This window comes from Rhagoletis pomonella, unplaced genomic scaffold (genome assembly GCF_013731165.1).
Source record: "Rhagoletis pomonella isolate Grant_MI unplaced genomic scaffold, Rhpom_1.0 Rhpom_scaffold_00004, whole genome shotgun sequence".
Lineage (NCBI taxonomy): Eukaryota > Metazoa > Arthropoda > Insecta > Diptera > Tephritidae > Rhagoletis > Rhagoletis pomonella.
Genome location: NW_023458558.1, coordinates 34,931,770 through 34,949,981, shown reverse-complemented (window position 1 = coordinate 34,949,981; position 18,212 = coordinate 34,931,770). Strand labels below are relative to the sequence as shown.

The 18,212-nt window shown below is 34.1% G+C and overlaps 1 protein-coding gene across 1 annotated transcript; it reads left to right on the top strand.

Moving 5' to 3' along the window:
• Window positions 1–482: 482 nt before the first annotated feature.
• On the top strand, window positions 483–10,806 carry LOC118738467 (synaptic vesicle glycoprotein 2B-like). Its single transcript, XM_036469404.1, has 10 exons — window positions 483–835; window positions 1,458–1,619; window positions 3,098–3,260; window positions 3,352–3,473; window positions 3,565–3,871; window positions 4,423–4,530; window positions 6,002–6,137; window positions 9,879–10,162; window positions 10,234–10,361; window positions 10,457–10,806. The coding sequence occupies exons 1-10, from the start codon at window positions 649–651 to the stop codon at window positions 10,489–10,491; spliced, it is 1,632 nt and encodes a 543-aa protein (XP_036325297.1). The 5' UTR covers window positions 483–648; the 3' UTR covers window positions 10,492–10,806.
• Window positions 10,807–18,212: the final 7,406 nt, after the last annotated feature.

The window sequence follows — 18,212 nt, the reverse complement described above, 5'->3', positions numbered from 1 at the left end:
ACAGAGATAGATGGTAATGGCTACATCATTAGCACAAGCTGCTTGTTGTAATTTTTGAGGTGGAATGTTCTAAGTACGTACATAAGTAGGTACATAAATATCTACTTATAAAAAATGTAAATCAATATCAACTTTGATTAATGTGATAAGGCTAACAACCAGCTTTTTTGCTTATTCTGAACGAATGACTCAATCCTAATTGAGTAACAGAGAAATTGTAAAAGTTCGCGCTATTATAAATACATATCATTTTAGATTGAAACTACATACATATGTATGTACATAAGTACATCTTGAAACACTTGTTCGGCGACGTATGTATGTACGTAAGTATGTGTAAGTATGTATACGAGTATACTCAGCGGGGGCAACATTTGATAAGACTGGTATAATTGTTTATCGGCGATCTACAAACAGTGCCAGCGGCGCAGCCAGGTGTAAAAGGCGACACACTGCTATTAGTTCAGTCGCAAATTGGCAGTCTGAGGCTGCGGCAGTGATAACGGTTACAAATCAAGTGATTCTGATATAAACTATGTGTTGCGTCTATTTAAGTGTATGCTTGTTGCATTCTAATAAAAAGTGATATTCACTAAACAATTTTTATTACAAATACCTACGCCAGTAAAAGTCAAAGTTGACTTAATAATGACGTCGAACGCCGAAGGTCCTTGTGAATCAAAATTACCGACTCTGTTGAATATAGGGGGAAACTTAACGACAAGCGAGGAAAATGCTTCAAGCACACAGCAAATTACAAGATGCCCAGCCACTAGTGCGCCACAGGATACACAACTGCAGCAACATGAATATGAAGCTGTGCTCGATATGATAGGTGTGCATGGGGGCGGGTGGTTAAGCGTGTCATTTATTTTGAACTACCTAAATATGCATGTACATTAAGGCGTATCTCGGTATCACGAAAAAGTTTAGCGTGTATTAGCTTTCTTTGAATACTAATGTCGAGACAAATTTGTGGGTGTAAACATTTTTTTTATTCACCCGCTAAAAACCTTTAAATCGCGTTTTTTACTATAACATTCTTATTTGCTATCCGTTCTTTTAAATTTTTATGTCAACGAAAATGCCTCGCTTAGGACTATAATTGAATAAACCCACACCCCTTTTAACAAGGTGATCACCGATTTTTGAGATCTTTGGATTTATAGTATAAAAATCGAAATCTAGGGATAGTAATTCCAAAATTAGTCAAGATATAAATTAAAACGGTTTTGAAGGCCAAGACTGTTTGATGGCCGATTATAGTCCGCGAAACCATATAAAATAAGAAAGTTATGGCAAAAAACGAGATTTAGCGGGTGTCTAAAAATAATTTTTACACTCACCCAAAATAAGTGCTTAAATTAAACTGACACACGCTATACTTTTTGCTTTTTATATGTCGTGATAAGGCTTAATTTACATGTGTGTGTATAATTTCATTTTCAATCTGCAAGGTTTCGGTTGTGCGCAATGGGTAATACTGCTGGTGTGCGGCTTGCTTTTGATGGTGGTCATTGACGAAACAGTCGGCATGAGCATCATAACGATCGCTTCACAATGCGATTTTGCTACATCTGCGATTGATAAGGCCATAATGAATGCGTCTAGTTTTGCGGGTAAGTGAAGAGTTGTCATTTATTTTGTACGATAAAAAATCGTGTTTCAAAGTACTGTGAAATAAAGTTAGATAGCGCAACATAAGCAAATTTGATACCAAAAAAAAAAAAAACAAAACAGTTTTGGCAAGAAAAAAACTCGAAAAAAAACAGAAAAAACCCATGAAATACTGAAATCGTGCGAGGGACTAAGTAACAGTGAAAATTATGTTTTCATATTAAAAAAGTTTGAGCAAAACAGCGATCGAAATGTCTTCTGAGGACGAGGAAGGGATAATAAAGAAAAATTCTGAAATAAATAAGCATGAACTATCGCTTAATGCAAAACTCGGGACCCAAAGGAGTTTTTTTGTGGTCCGTGAAAAGGATAAACAGTACAGCTACAAAGTAAGCCTGAGGTTTCTCAGGTTGCCACCCAGTGGCGAATGGCAAAGACAAAAAGTCAAGGCTATAACTTATTCTACAGAAATTAAGATATCGGGCCCTATCCGCCAAAAAGATGTAAGCGACTTTTTTTTCAAAATTATCTTTGTATGCAGAAATATTACTACAGCATCTAGGTGCATTTCTGCATCAAAAATAAAATTTTGAAATAAATGTCGCTTACATCTTTGCGACTTTCTGTACATATTAACCGATTGCCCCCGTATCATAGACTCTTCGGACAGAGATTGTCATTTCCGTCTACAATCTGGAACATGACAACTTCTAAAGTGCTTAATTTCATAAATAGCCTAAGGTTGGAGTGAACATATATATAGGGTCAGCACCGTAGATCTACATATACATACTTATGTAAACAATGTCGCAAAAATTCGAAGTTTTACAAGAGTTATTGTTATTCACTTTTTTACATGAATTCAGTATATCTTTATTTTCTATTGACTCATAGCATGTCTTTTTCATGATAATAGTTAATTGGATATCCTTTAATTTGACTGTACACATTTTATGGTATAATCATGGGTTTTCTTCAGAATTGAACGTTCTACAAAAGTGTCCATTGCGGCGTAACTCAAACTCTCACCAGGAATTTAGTACGGAGCACTAAACCCGATATTTTCATGAAATTCCAGTTTTTTTTGCCCCTATCTCGTAAATAACAAGAGGTACAGAAAAATTGAAAATCTTGTAGGTGATTCAGTTTCCTACAAAATTTCGATTTTATTTCAGATATTTATAATTGTTGATCAACTTCAAAACCCAATATCTCAAGAAATATCGATATTAGCGATTTGGTTTTTTAGAACTTTTTGCAGGAAATTGAATGACCTATAAGCTTGTGATGAAATTTGCTCAAAACACAGAGTTCTTAGGATCCATGTTGAAAATTTTTTCCCTTTATTAAAAAAAAATATCCTTATACATATGTAGCTTAGAATAAAAGGATTTTCCGTTAAAAATTTGAATTTGTTTCCAAATAACATTTTATGAAGAAGGTACATATATTTATTTTTTAAATATTCCTTCCTTTGCAGGAATCGTAATATTTTCATACGTTTGGGGATACCTCAGCGATACGGTGGGAAGACGAACTATATTGCTTTATTCTACCTCAGGGACAAGTCTCATCTCCGTTGTATCCATTTTCATACCGAATTACTGGGCTTTTGTGTTTATGCGCTTTGTTGTCGGCGTTTTGTAAGTGATGATGCTGTTATTATAAATTGAATGTTTTTAATTTTCCAATAAAGCATATTTAGTATGTATTTATGTATGTTTTATTTGAAAGTATTGCAGGCCCCTCCTCCACAACGTATGCATATTTAGGAGAGTTTTTCACAAGACGCCATTGTGCGATTGTCGCCAACTATGCCAGCTTATTTGTGGGCTTAGGTATGGCTTATGTACCGGGTACGTTTTGTATTCGTTAAGAAATTTAATTACGACATTTATATTTACTCGTAAAATTGTAAGGAAAGTGTCTTCCTTTTTATATTCACAGCAATCGCTTGGCCGGTGCTTTTGATGGATTGGTCCCTACCGATAAGCGATAGTTTCGCCTTTCGTCCATGGCGTCTATTGACGCTCTTTAATCTGTTACCGGGATTTTTGGGAATTGGAATTTTGCTGCTACTGCCAGATAGCCCCAAAGTCCTGTTATCTTTGGGTAAACATGATGAAGCTCTATCAGCTGTTAATTGGATATGTAAACGCAATACCGGTAAAGATTTAAAACAAATCGGTGTAGAAAAATTGAAGGCCGAAACAAAATCGGAAGCCGATAGAGTTTTTTTAACAAGCAAGTCGTGGTAAGAAACAAAAAATTTATTATTAATATGCATAAATACAAATAAGTAGCGAGAAACCATTTAAAAGCTTTCTAATTTCATAGCTGACCTTAAATTTTGCGTTTATTTCTTTAGTTAGTTAGTTAAACATTTTAATGCGTTAGAGTTAGCCGAAAAAGTAAAACCTTGTAGACTTCATCTTTCATATTGCATTTCCACCGGGTTCTGAGCTAAGTTTGAAGTTTCAAGTCTAGCTCATCGGGTGGTTTTGGTTGCAAATTGCTTACGAATGGAATGACTCCGAAGCTTCAGGAAAATGATGATATTGCATCTAAATCCGAGCCCTGTTAATTACTTATTTATATCTTTAGCCTATAAAAAATGCAAAAACTAAATGCGTAGCTATTGAAAAGGTATTCTGAATTGCACTTGGGACTAAAGTTTCGTGAAGGCTTCATTACTTTTTACTCTAAAGACAAAGACACCAGTAGTTTTATAATTGTACTATTTTTTAGAGGGATTCTCATTCTCCGAATAAATGTGCATACTTTTATCTTTTAATATAATTTTAGGTATGACACCATTAAGAATATTTGGCTGGAAACTCGTCCGTTGTTCCACCGTCCATATGCTCTAAATTTTTTGATCTGTTGCACTGTTATGGCCGGGATGTTCTTCAGGTAATTTTAACTGTTGTTTAGTTGCATATTTACACGCACATAAGTATAAATTTGCATGATCTTTGTTGGTGAAAAATAATTTCCTAGTTATCGATCTCATCCCTTAGGCATATGCAACCAATAATATACATGCATAACAAGTATATGTATATACAATATGATAATTGAGTTTTTGCTTGTAAAGCAAATTCCTCTTAAAATTTGGCATGTAGACTTTAAAACAATTTGAAACACCCTATTTTATGTGCATTATCCAACTACTAATATAATATGTTAGGTTATGTTTGAGTGGTTTCTCCAAGCAAGGGACAAACTGGGACAGTTAAGAAAATATCCTTTATGATAACACGAAAAAAACCTGAACGGAGACCATTATCTAAGTCGGAAAATAGCCGCGAGCCGATTACGAAATTTCGAATGCGACTGATTTCGATGCCTGAGGGCTCAGGGTTAGTTAAAAAATCCAAAATGTTTAGTTCTTCTGCGATGATTCGGCCTCATCTTCCTGTTGACAGTTGATTCAAAAGGGATAAATTGAGATTCCTACTCTTACTGCGCGAGGATTGCGAGCGAAATGAGCTCCTTTGACCGGTATTAGGTTTCCATGAGGCCGCAGTTGGGCGCCCACCTAGTTACCTGGTTCATGTAGCTTTATGTCACAAAGAGTATCTAGTTGGATATCGACCTTTAACCAAAAGTGCCACATCATCGTCACGAGGAATCCCGTTTCTAATGTGTCAGACGAATAGGCCTAAAATCGTTAGGGGAAACTTGAGAGCCCTTTCCGGCGTTCGGAATGAATGCAACCTTGACTACCCTCCATGCCTTGGCCATGTACCCGGTCCTCTCACAGTTCACATAAATAGGAGCCAGCTAAGTGCACGGCTTCTCCAGAGCCAGCAGTCCATGGCGACTTAGCGCGTTTGAACAAATTTATCGCCCAGGCCATGCGACGTTCGTCCAGAAGGTCGGGCAGGGAGGTTAAACGGAAAAAAGTGGTCCCTGAGGACCATCCAATCCGAGACCCGAGTTAATAAATTAGAGGAAGCCAGAGTGAACCTCCCCTCTGGCTGCAGATATGAACGTTGAGACATATATGTATGTATATATGTCTTCACTTACTTTAAATTCCAAAGTGACACACCTCGCGAGTTTTTGCCGGAACTTCAACACAAGCTGTGCGGTGAGTTTTCGTCGGACTCTTTGATGATGCCGGCCTTCCTGCTCACCAGCCATTTTTGCTGCGTGTTATTTCAGTATACTCAGATGGCAGAATACCGCAACCACCATCCCGGGGATCGACAAATCCGTATCATACTCCAAGGCGTAATTAGTTAGAAGCCATGACCGGCACAGTTCAGGTTGAAGGCCGCAGGCCATTTAGCGTTACCCAGGGTACACCGCGCGCAGGCGACTTGATCTACACCCATATTGATATGTTACTGTAATCATAAAAAATTTTCTTTTTCAGCTCCACCGGCATGTCTCTTTGGTTTTCGGAGATCCAAAACAGAGCTAACTCAAATACAAATGGAAATCATCTGACTATTTGTGAATTGATTGATCTTTCAATACAGGACGATGAAGCGATAGCCAATTCCACGCAGGTGTGTATTTTGTCGTTAAAAATAGTCTTGTATTCTCCTGTAAGATTTGTACACTTTTTCATACACACAAACCAATTTGTGAAATACATTTCACGCAGCGATGTCGAAACATCAAAAACGGGGGTTTTATACGCGGCAACAACAACTTCTTCTGGCGATGAAAATCATTGTCCGCAAAGTGTATCCTTTATTCGCGGAGCTAAAAGAAACCATTAGGTGTCAAATAAATACTGTTTGGCGGATGATCCATCAATCCTTTGGGTGCTGAAAGGCCATTTGCCGTTTTTCGTTGTTTTTCTCCCATTCGTTCAAGACTATTGCCAAATAAATGGTTGTGTACCACTCAAAATTAACGCTTCTGAGTTCCTCCAACGCTACTGCGATCATATGGCCCGAAGAAACTAACGTTCATCTCTTGTTTCTTGCGGGAACAAATTTGTTTTTATTTTTTTTACTTTTTCTTGTGGCTCATTCGCATGTATTCAAGTTTCGTTACCTGCTACGATGTGGTTTAACTGTCTGAACGGGCCGTGCCTGCGGAATTAAATTGTGGTTTTCCCCAAGGTCACTGTAGCCAAAAAGGAGGTGCCGCAGTGTAGTCTGAGAGTGGCAGAAAGTCTAAGTTTCGAAATGTCTCGAAATAGACAACTAAGTGGCTGGCTCGACTCTAGATACGCCTATGAACACGGTCTACGGCTTTTTCCGGAGAAAAATGGAAGAAATAGTATTCAAAGGGCACTTGAAGTCGGTGATGTATGAATCGTATTTTTACGCCATGAATCAGAACAGGCATTTTACGCACCCAACACTGGTAATTAAATTATCAGCTTTTCTTTTATTTGCTTTCATCTTTAATGCCAAGTTCAATATGATGTAAGGGTTGCCCATAAGGTGTTCCATTATTTTGTCTGACCCTTACTAACACTAAGAAGCTTCATTGTGTTATCAAAGTTTGACAACGTTCAATTAAACTCAGTGGTGAACCACTTCGTGTGACTGATGAATCTCATCAGGCATCTTGCCTCGGTATTTGAATCCTTCCCAAGGTCGGCCAGGAACTCTGTACCCAGTTGAAGACTGTTTTTCCTCTTCGCAGTCCTTACAGCTTCTGCAACATCTTGGGAATGGCACGCCGAGACTTTCTGCGTGCTTACCTATTAGACAGTGCCCCGTTAGAGCTTAAAAACGTTAGAGGGTAACCTTCGTAACTCTTTCCGGTTCCGATTTCGACAATGTCTGCCTGAAAATTCGACAAGTCGTACTTTGACTCCATTTTCTGCAGATTTTTTGTATACAAATTCACTAAGTAGCAGCTTGCAATTCTCGAAAGGCATATAAATGCGTTCTTTACCAGGAAGAAACTGATTGGTTGTGCCTTGCCTTGCGAGTTCAGCCATGCAGTCTCCCTCTATGTCCCTACGACCAGCGACCCAAGTCAGTAGAAGTCTGTTTTGTTTGGCCATCTCCTATGGAGATAGGCGGTAGACCCCTGCAATCTTTGAAAGAGCTCAGAGCTTCGATTGCAGCCTGGCTACCACTAAAAATTAAGACGTCTATTTTCACCATTTCGGCAACAAGATTCTCAGCAGCCTGCATGATAGCTAAAACTTTAGTTTGTAATACGCTGTAGTGGCCTGATAACCTAAAACAGATATTCAGAGAAGTATTTCGTGAGAAAACGCCCCCTCCTACCTTACCGTCGAGCTTCGAGCTATCTGTATAGAGTGGAGAGTTAATATCTTCTATTCACTTATCAAAGCAGCGATGCGGAACGGATACCGAAGCGCAACGGTCTGTGCTATTCGGAATGAAGTAAAATTTATTTAATATACAACAGTGTCCCTGGGCTTCAGGTTGCCATTGGGGTGCCTCTCTTAAACAAAGAGTGCTTAAGCAGCGAGTGCTCTCATCCGCTGTCCTGCAAAATCCAGTGGCGGAAAATCTAAAATAGCGCTCCGCTTACTTAGATCATACTGGATCTTTTGGTCTTGGTGATTAGCTTGAGGTTGACCTCTTTATCTAATGCAGGCCACCATACAATCACTTCATACAGGAGGATTGGTCTAACGACTTCTATAAATATCAATCGACAAGTATGGAGGGCTGCAGAAGCCTTCTCATAATGCAGAACTATATTATCCTTCCACTTCGACTTCTTATCTAAAATAACGCCTAGAAATTTGGCATTTGTAACAAGACTCCTAACTGACCGATTTCATATTTCTTCATTCCTGAGCAAAAATAACACAGATATCAAATTACAGTAAAACCGGAGCAGAATTGGTACTTTTTGTCACATTTTATATGGAGCTCTTCCACTGTCTGCCGGTGACCATACAGTGGATCCTTGGTTTTAATCTTCCGGCGGGGTGGTGTAAATTAGGTTTTAAGTTTGAATTCATTTGAATGATTTTCAGTAAAGCAACTCGAACGCCACTAGCCGGAACTGGGCTCGATCCCAGGCCCTGCATAATGATACTGCCCTTTTCTAGCCAGTACAGCACAGCGGCATATTTTTAACTTAGATAAATATACATAAATATTGTACCGATAAATATATTAACAGATAAAAACACTTGTTTTAGCTTTTAATTTCTTGTGTTTTGTATTTTTTATAATTACATACTTTTCTGCTTATACAAACAGTGACTCAAAGAAATGACCATGGGTTGATTTTTTTTTTTTAATATTCGTAAGGTTTTTCGAGCTAATTATTATTTTCTCTATGAAAACATCGTCCATGCTTTAAGAAAAAACATAAAAATCGTAGTGTCAAACTTCATAAAAAATTTAGAAAAATTAAAAAAATCTTCATCAAAATTTCGACTTTTTAATCTGAATGTTTAGAACATGCAGTTTTTTAGCCCATAAAATTTAAGTCTAATAAAGGGCAAGTGGATTTTTCCTATGACAAGGGCAATTTACAGAAATTGGCGTTGATTTTTTTTTTGAAATTTTGCTGCTAACGGTCTTCCGCATTTAGTTCATAAGAAATTCAAAGAGGAAAAACTTCATTAAATTTATTTCGTTATTCAATAAACCGTGTCATGAAAAGCCAGATCATTGGGAAAAAATTCCAAGAACTTCTTCGCGGACGTACAACTTACGTTGGGCTATTTGTCAATGTTATTGTGGCTTGTTAACATTTTTATTTTTAATATTTTTATTGAGCTTTGTACCACGATTGATTATTAGGAAAAATTGAAAAAGCAACCAAGTCTAAGCGGTAGAAGTTATAGCACTATTTCGGAGATCACCACATCTCCTCCTCAGACTTCTTTTTTCTAGACTTCAGCAGGGATCGAACCTGCGTATTTGATGTTCAAAGTCAGAAGCGTTAACCACTGTTATAAGTATATACAATTAAGACGGCCTTGGAAGCATGCCTTCCGACGACCACCAAACCATAATATTAGCAGATAAATCCGGAACGCGAATTGTTGGTGAAAATGTTAGAACAAACTGCTTCATACAAAAATTAATTTTGAGCGGAACGAAGTTCGCCAGGTCTCCTAGCTTTGTATAAAGTTTAAAACTGTGATTTATATGGTTTTGGCTAAAGCATGGACGGTATTTTTAAAGAAAAATAACAACAAAAAATTAGCTCGAAAACATTACGAATATTAAAAAAATCAACACGTAATTATAATAAATACATGCACAAAATACAATAAATCAACACGTATTCATTTATTTGAGTCACTGTATAACTTTTCATTTGACTGTTTCTTTTATACATAGTCCTGCAGCGATCACATCAGCGACAAAAGTTATATTGATTCGATTTGTCTTGGACTATGCTTTGTGGTGGGCTATGCATTGTTAGGCCCTGTAATAAATATATTTGGACGCAAAGCTACAATTATTGGATCCTTACTTCTGAGTGCCGTATGCTGCATTCTTATGCTAGTGTTGGTTAATCCAATGGCGATCGTCATATGCTTTATTCTTTTTGTCACTATGCCAGGTATCTGCATATCGCTATTGGGCAGCGCAGTGGTTGGTCTGGTTCCTACACATTTGCGGTATTTAAATATTCAAATAAATAATAACTAGCAATCAAATTGGAACCAAAAGTAATACCGTTATTCTACAGTGGCAAAGCTGTTTGCATTTGTTTCATGCTTGGGCGTGCTGGGAGCATCTTTGGTAGCAATGTTATCGGTGCGTTATTAGCCTCTTACTGCAATTTCACATTTAGCTTCTTCGCTGGCTCCGTAATGGGTAAGTGCGAAATCCAAACTCAATAAAAATAATTGCAAACTATATAGTTATCTACTTACATAGTTGTTTATGTTAACTTTACATTTTTTACACAGTTTGTATATGCCTTACAATGATACTACCTATATGAGTACACTAATTCTGACGAGTGTAAAATAAATCGAAAACTGTGGGCGTAGCTATGCAACTACTTACATATATTAATATATGAATATATGTGTGGATGGATGTACTTCATCAGCAGCAGTTCAAAATGTTATCGTACTTAATAAGTATGTATATAATTTACTTGTTTTAAAAGTTTAATGACTCCTTGTTAGACTAGTTATACAGGCTTGCGATAGTTTTCCCTTAACAAACTAATAAGCAATTTAGGTCGGTACTAGGTACTAAGCTACGAAAAAAATAATATAAAAACTCACATAAATTTACGGAGAAAATTACTTTTTTTATTTTTTTCCATAAGTTTTCCAGATTTTCTTAGTCTTTTAGTCGCTGTTGTTTGTTAAGATTTTTTAGTTCATTAAATTTTTTTTTTCTAAAATGTGCATATTTTAATTTAATTATACTGAAAAACTAACATAATTATTGGAAGGGGAAAAATAAATTTTTGCATGCCTGTGTTATGTATATAAATGTATATGTATGCATGTATTAAGTTTAATTGTAACTGGTAAAATGTATTACCATGCAGCCGATAACTTGTTGAATGTTTTTGTATAGCTGCTCTTTGTAAATCTACGTTAGGATGTACATTAGGGTGGTCCAAAATATCAATGGGGGAAAAATTTTAAAATGTTAAGCTCTCACCCCTAGGACTTTTCTAAATGAAAAAAAGCAATATCCGTATTTTTTAGTTGAAACAAAAAATATATTTAGAACTGCCTCAAAGCCCATAAATTTTTCCATGTATTTTATATAGGAAAAAATACTTTTTCGTAGAAATGGTATAGAATTCCTGTAAATCACTAATTATCGATCGATAAACTCTGTTTCTCTTCAGGAGACTTTCAGCAATAATACCCAATTGTTTATTAAACCATTTTACAATACTAAATATTTTTCATAGGTCCCCCCAAAAAAATGCAGTGAGCTATAAAAAATTGGTTTTGTTCGGTGGTCTTCAAGCCTTCTAGTTTTAAAAATGTTTAATTTAGAGTGGGCGTGCTGAGAATCATGTTGCTCTTTCATGCACTTTTTGAATAATGGCCCTTTTCCTTACGGCGCGTTCACACAGAAAGTCGAGCGGCGCCGAGCGAAACAAGGCGGAACAAAGCGAAGCTGCTGGTGTTCATACTGAACGAAGCGAAGCGGAGCTGTTCTCACGGACTCGGCTGCAAAGGTACCAAAAAACTTACCGTCAATGAAAGTTTGCAAAAATATTTGCTCAATTTTATTCAAAAGATTAGTTGTAAATTCGTTTTAATTTGAATATATTGCTATTTTGTTTGCAGCTGAAAAATTAAATAGAAAATTCCAAATCAAAAACTTATTTGCTTTCAGCTCCAAAACGCTTATGGAAAAGCTGTCTGTATGAACACTCTCATATAGCTACAGCAATTTGAAAGCTTCACTCAGCTCGGAACGGCTTCGCTCGGTTCGGATCCGGTTTCTGTGTGAAGGTACCCTTAGAGAATGTCCTATCAGTCCTATCGGAAAGTGATGTATACATGATTTATGGAGAATTTTATTAGCTTTCATTTGCTTTATTTTGAATTAAGATTACTAAATTAGTTCGTAAGATATACTTGATTAAGTAAAACCACTCTTTTTTAAGCGGAATAACCGTAAATTGCAAATATCTCGAAAACGTATCCATAGAAAAAAATGTTAACTCGATTTTCGGAATCACCGAGCAATTCTACATAAAAATTCGATAGTGGCGTCCGGAGAACAATAAAACCAAACTAAAATTTGTGATCCAGTGTTATTTTGCAATTCGTCGAGATAAGAATATAATTTTGCGGCGTACCACAAACTTCAAATTAACTACTCAGTTTTTATTTGCTGATCTAGTGGCTAAGTATAATCGATTGTGAATATTGAAATTTCGTACAAAGTTTGAAATTTGGAATTATATTTGCTTGTTAAAACATAACCATATTTTAATAAAAAAGAAAACAAAAAATATTAACCACGAAAAACATTGGAAATATTAAAAAAAACAATCAGTGTACATTCAATTTTGAAGTTGGCATATTATATATTACCACATGCATATCTAATACATATGCAATTATATACACATCGCTCATTTACTTCAATAGTGCCTTAATGCAAATTTTGAGTTGAGTATGCAGAACATACCGCTACCTTTTCTTCTATGTTGTGCAAACATTTCACAGCTGTATAGAATAACCGTAGCTCACTAGAACAAAATATGCTTTAATTTTTACTATGGGAGTATACATATGAAAATTAAAAGTTTAAATCCATTTTTCTCGAGTTTTGCTTTTTTGAATTATGACACTATTGAAGTAAATGAGCGATATGTATTTATTTATTAATTAAAAAAGTTTTTTTTTGTGAAATGAAGTTTGTTTTTGTACAAATATGCCCTTTATAATATTTCATATATTTGGAAATGAAGTTGTTATATAAAATTAAGAAAATATATTGTTTTAATTAATTTGCACAGCAGTAAGTAGTAAGTGTAAGTGAAAATTAAATTTAATTTGATATCGACTTTTTTTTGCAGTGTATTTTGTAAATCGGGTTTTTTCGGTAAACCGAAAATACATATAAGGTTTTTAATGCAGTTTTTTTAAACGGTTTATAACCTGAATTAAACACCGTAATTAATAAAAAAACCGGGACGGGGCCCATCCCTACCATTATGCAATGATTCGACCATTTTAGATTTCGATAAATTTTGGTCAGCATTTTTTTTTATCACATAACAAAGTTCTACAAACATTTTTTTTTCGAAAGTTAAAAATTTCACAATTTGCCGTATTTTGCTAGATTATTTTTGTAACGCCTCAAAAACGATTATTGTTACAAAAATGGGTTTGTTTGCATTTTAAAGATTACATTTGGGTTACATAATAAAAAATAAAATTGAAAAAATCGAAAATTAAAAGAAATTATAGAATTTTGAAATTTAAAAAATCGTAAAATCAAAAACTTAAATATATGCATGTTTTGTAAAATTTCTTCTTAAACAATGCCTGTAACTGATCTTAAAACATCCTTACATTTACAACAAGATGTTATTTTAAAATATAAACTTTGGAAAAAATTTTCTAACCCTAAATTAAAACGCAATTTATGTAAATTAAATTAAAATTTGTTTAACATAACTTTATTTAGAGTTTGCAAAAAAAAAGTCCATAGTTCAAAAGTCATATCTTAAAAAAAAAAAAAAAAAATAAAGCCTTGAAAATTTCAGTAATTCAAGATTATTGTAATTGTATAAAAAAAATTGCCAAAAGTTGTTATAATTTTTTGGCTTTACGGATTTTTGAGTGAAAATTCGTGCACATTTTTGAATTTTTTTTTCATTTAACTATAAAATTTTTCTTTATGGCTCTAAATAGGCAGAACCATTTTTTAGTTTTTAGTCATGGTCATTAAGTTAAAAGTAAAAGTCATTAATTCCGTTTACATAAGACATTTTTTAATGGTAGATATATTTTTTTCATTTCCGCCATTTCAATGCCTGTTAGAAATTTGATATTATTTTTTTGTAATGTTTTCTACTAGAGCTCTTGTTAAAAAAATCGACTATCCGGCCATTCGCTTAGTCGACTAGTTGATTAGCAACGTTTTTGTTGGCTGATAGTCGACTATCAATTATTCGAGTAACCGCTCACTATCGGTTAGTCTGAAAATCGATTAACAGAAATTATTCGAATAGTGATAGTTTCTCGCAATGAAATTATTGTTATTATCGCCGTTGGATTTTGCCAATAAGCATAAGAACTCAAAAAATAAATTGTTTTCTGAAAGAAAAGAACTGTTCAAAAAATCGAAAATGAAGGGCTAGTCGACTAGTTGCTTTTGAACGGTTAGTTGAAAAAGTCTAAAGGAAACGGTTAGTCGATTAAGTGAAGTCGACTATTTTATGAATCAACTTTTGCTATTCGACTAACCGACTAGTCGACTCACAAGAGCACTATTTTTCTTTTTTCTTAATATTTTCTTTAATATTTCAGCTATTTTTAACTTCACAAATTGTTAAGACGATAAATGCGATTTTGGGTACTGGACATTGCAGTAAAAGGAATTACATATGTATATGCTCATGATTTGGAAATTCAGCAAGATTTCACTTAAATATGTATGTGTAGAGAATCGGTGAGAATAGATACATAGAGAGTAGACTTCTTGGGCAATTCATCCGCAACGCCATACCCAGCAATATCACTATGTAGTATGTACATAATTCTGAATTATATTTAAAATATGATTCCCGAAAATTTGTTATTTTGAGCAGAAATGGAAGTCGGATATAGATGTTTTTTTTTTGTAATTTTTTAAAGTAAAATAAAATCAAAATTTAATAATATCTTTTTTCGGTGAAAAATAACAAGTAGTTTTAGTTTTTTATTACGAGATATCGAGCTTTCACTGTATTTCTAAATTGGATCCCACTTCTCACACTATATAGTCAATGCATATGCATATGTATATATTAACTTATTTCAACATCGTTTAATTTATAATATATACGGGTAATTTCGCTTGCGACTCCAATTAAGGTATTGAACATTTAACACCAGATGCAATTGCGCTTATGCATGTACCCAGTTAGCATATTCCATTACAAGCGACTCAAATTCTATTCAGAAATACACTCGGAGGAGGAGCGGTTGCAGTTAAGAAAAAATATTTTTTCGTGCATTTACCTTTCGATAAATGCATACACATACATTTTTATTTTTTAATAATGCCACGGAGATCATTTCTATTAAAAAAAACAAAAACAAAATAGCACAATTGTACAAAAAGGGACATTCTAAATGTGAGATTTGGGAAACAACTTAAGTTGCTATGTAGGAAATGCATCTAGATGCTCTAGAATATTTTTACATCAAAAAGATTTAAAAAAAAAATTTGTGTGCGTTATTTTGGCGCTTAGGGCTCGATATGTTCAATTCAAATTATTAAAAAAAAAGAAGCCCAAAAAAGTTTTAGCCATTCCATTGTGACTGCTGGGACATTTTACTCCAGTATGTGATCAATAGTGAATTATAACTATGTAGTCGAAACTTATACAACAGCGAAATATATGTTTTTAACATAGAACGATAACTTATGTATAAAATTGCTGTAACAAAAATGCCAAACGATTTATTAGTTTTTTGTAACTATCGTTTGAATGAAGGTTACTGGTGGGATACTAAATAGAACAATAGAGGTTTTCACACCGAGCTTGGTACCCGGTAACTCTGTGTTCGGTAATTTTTCCCCATGTATTTTGTTTGTGTAAAATGAATTTATTATCTATCGGCTTATCAGTTGCCGAATTATCGTGTTGGAAGCTAAATAATTTTTCTATTAGTTGGTAAACTGCAATCAACTGCCAAGAGGCATATCGCACATGAGTAAGTAAATTTTCTTAAATTTTCTGTTATAATTTATTTAATTGTTTTATATGAAAAAAAGCTACGAATCAGCTGTTGATAAACATAGTTTACCAGACTAACATAATAAATATGAAAAGCACGTTCACAGTTGATAGAATTTCTGAGTACCAATTAGCAATTTACCGAAACTACCGAAATAGGTGTGAATACCGTTTCTATTTTATATTTACGCTTTAAAAAATGTTTTTGGTGTTGTAAGATATGAACTATACGCTTCCTTTTTCAATAAAAATTAGACTTATATAATATTCATAGCAATGTTAAAAGCTATTTAAATGTGTGACTGGTGGCACAAGCCCTTGAGACGGTGTAAATAATTTAAAATAAAAGTTTCCATAGACAACAATTCAAGCTTTTCTTTATATTTTTTTAATTTTTTAGCAGATTAATGAAATGCAGTCATTTAAAAATAGCTTACTACTGAAATAGATATAATAAAGGCAAATTCTTCTTTTACATGGAATGACACGCCCGTGAAAATTATTACATTCAATTAGCATGAGATAATATCATTATTACACACATCATGCAATTTTTAATGAAAATTACTACGACAATTTACCCCATTGTAATGCCGTCATAAAAAGAAATTACAAGTCAGTGAACTAAAACGTAGCAAATTATCATTTAATTCTTCCAGAAGAAATGGCGAATAAAAAATGCACCAAAAGTAACGAAAATAAAAAAAACCCATTTGAGGAAATACCACAATTAAAGTGATAAGCCTTATTTACTTTCAGGCGCGTGTACGTTGACAGACAAGGTAACATACATACATACATACGTATATATATGTAGACAGATATGTTAATTCTATAAAATCTGAAGCAGCTAATAAAACCGGATTAATTATTACTCACAGCTGTTTATAATACCAAATAAGCTAGCAGCATACAGATGATAAAGCATAACACATGTCTTATGCATACATATGTATGTATAATTGTACTTTAATATATACCCCGTCCGAATAAAGTAGACAGTATCAAAAATTAACTTATTGAAAAAGTAGCTGGAAATAAATTACTTTGCAACAATTGCAGCAGCTGAATGTGCTGCTCTTTAATTATTTGCTTTGCTACTAATTTCGGCCACTGATCTTGAAGTTATTTAAGGCAAATGCATTTTAAAGTGGTTGAAATCATAGGCAGAGTTGGACAATTGAGTTGCTCCTAGGTCATCGCCATGTAAATAAAGTCACTTGCTTACAAGAAAAATTAAAGAGTTTCCACCACTTGAAGGTTATTAAGTTGCTTTTAACCGATAATTAAAATTTAGGATTGTTGATATTATATCGATATATATCGATATTGGCGATATTTTTGGTTTCCGATACGATATTATCGGTGAGATATTTTTTTGGGCGATAATATCAGAAATATCGCCGGTTACCAGAACAAAATAATTGTATGCTTTAGCTTACACTATAACCATACTTTTTCTATTTATAGCTTAGAAATTAGCTTGAAGAAATAATTTGATATAAGAAAATTTTGTTAGAAGAAAATTTCTTTTCAATTTCTTGTGCGCCATCTTATATCAATTTTTCGTTTTTCTTGAGAGCTGGAAACAGCCTCATCAGTTCAACAAATTTTAATAGAAATATGTATGTATAACATTACCAAAGTTTTTTTTTTACATGTAGGACTTTATGTCTGCCAACAGATTTTAAATATTTGAAAAATATAACGTACATACTACTGTAAGTAATTCTTCTTTTCTTTTAAATATTATTGAACAAGGATTCTTAAATATTGCTCTGACATCTCAAAAGTTTTTTAGTGCGTTATATCGATATTTCAAAACCGATACAGCGATTTTTTCAATTTCGCCATTTCGAAAAGCGATATTTTTGAAAATATCAACAATCCTAATAAAGTTCCTATACAATTTTAAACACTTTTCGCATTTTGGGCACTCTTGTAACCGGTAAAAATTTTGTTACTATCTCATTAGCTGGTAACAAAATATTGCCCCGTGAAATATGGAAAATGCCAGAATTTCCACAAATCTTCAGAGCAGAGTTGCTGAGAATTTTAACTGCATTACCAACGTGCTTATAATCGCGGCGACAGGAAATGGTGAAATTTTTTGGTAATAAAATTTTCCGGTTACAAAACCATAATCTGTAATGTGCAGAACTGTAAGTAGTTTACTTTCCGACAGGGTATTTATTAACCTAAGTTTGTGTTAGTATTAGTAAGATCATGTTTGGCAAGTCATATGTTTCGTCGTTTGTTTACATGAAAAGCAAAAAAAA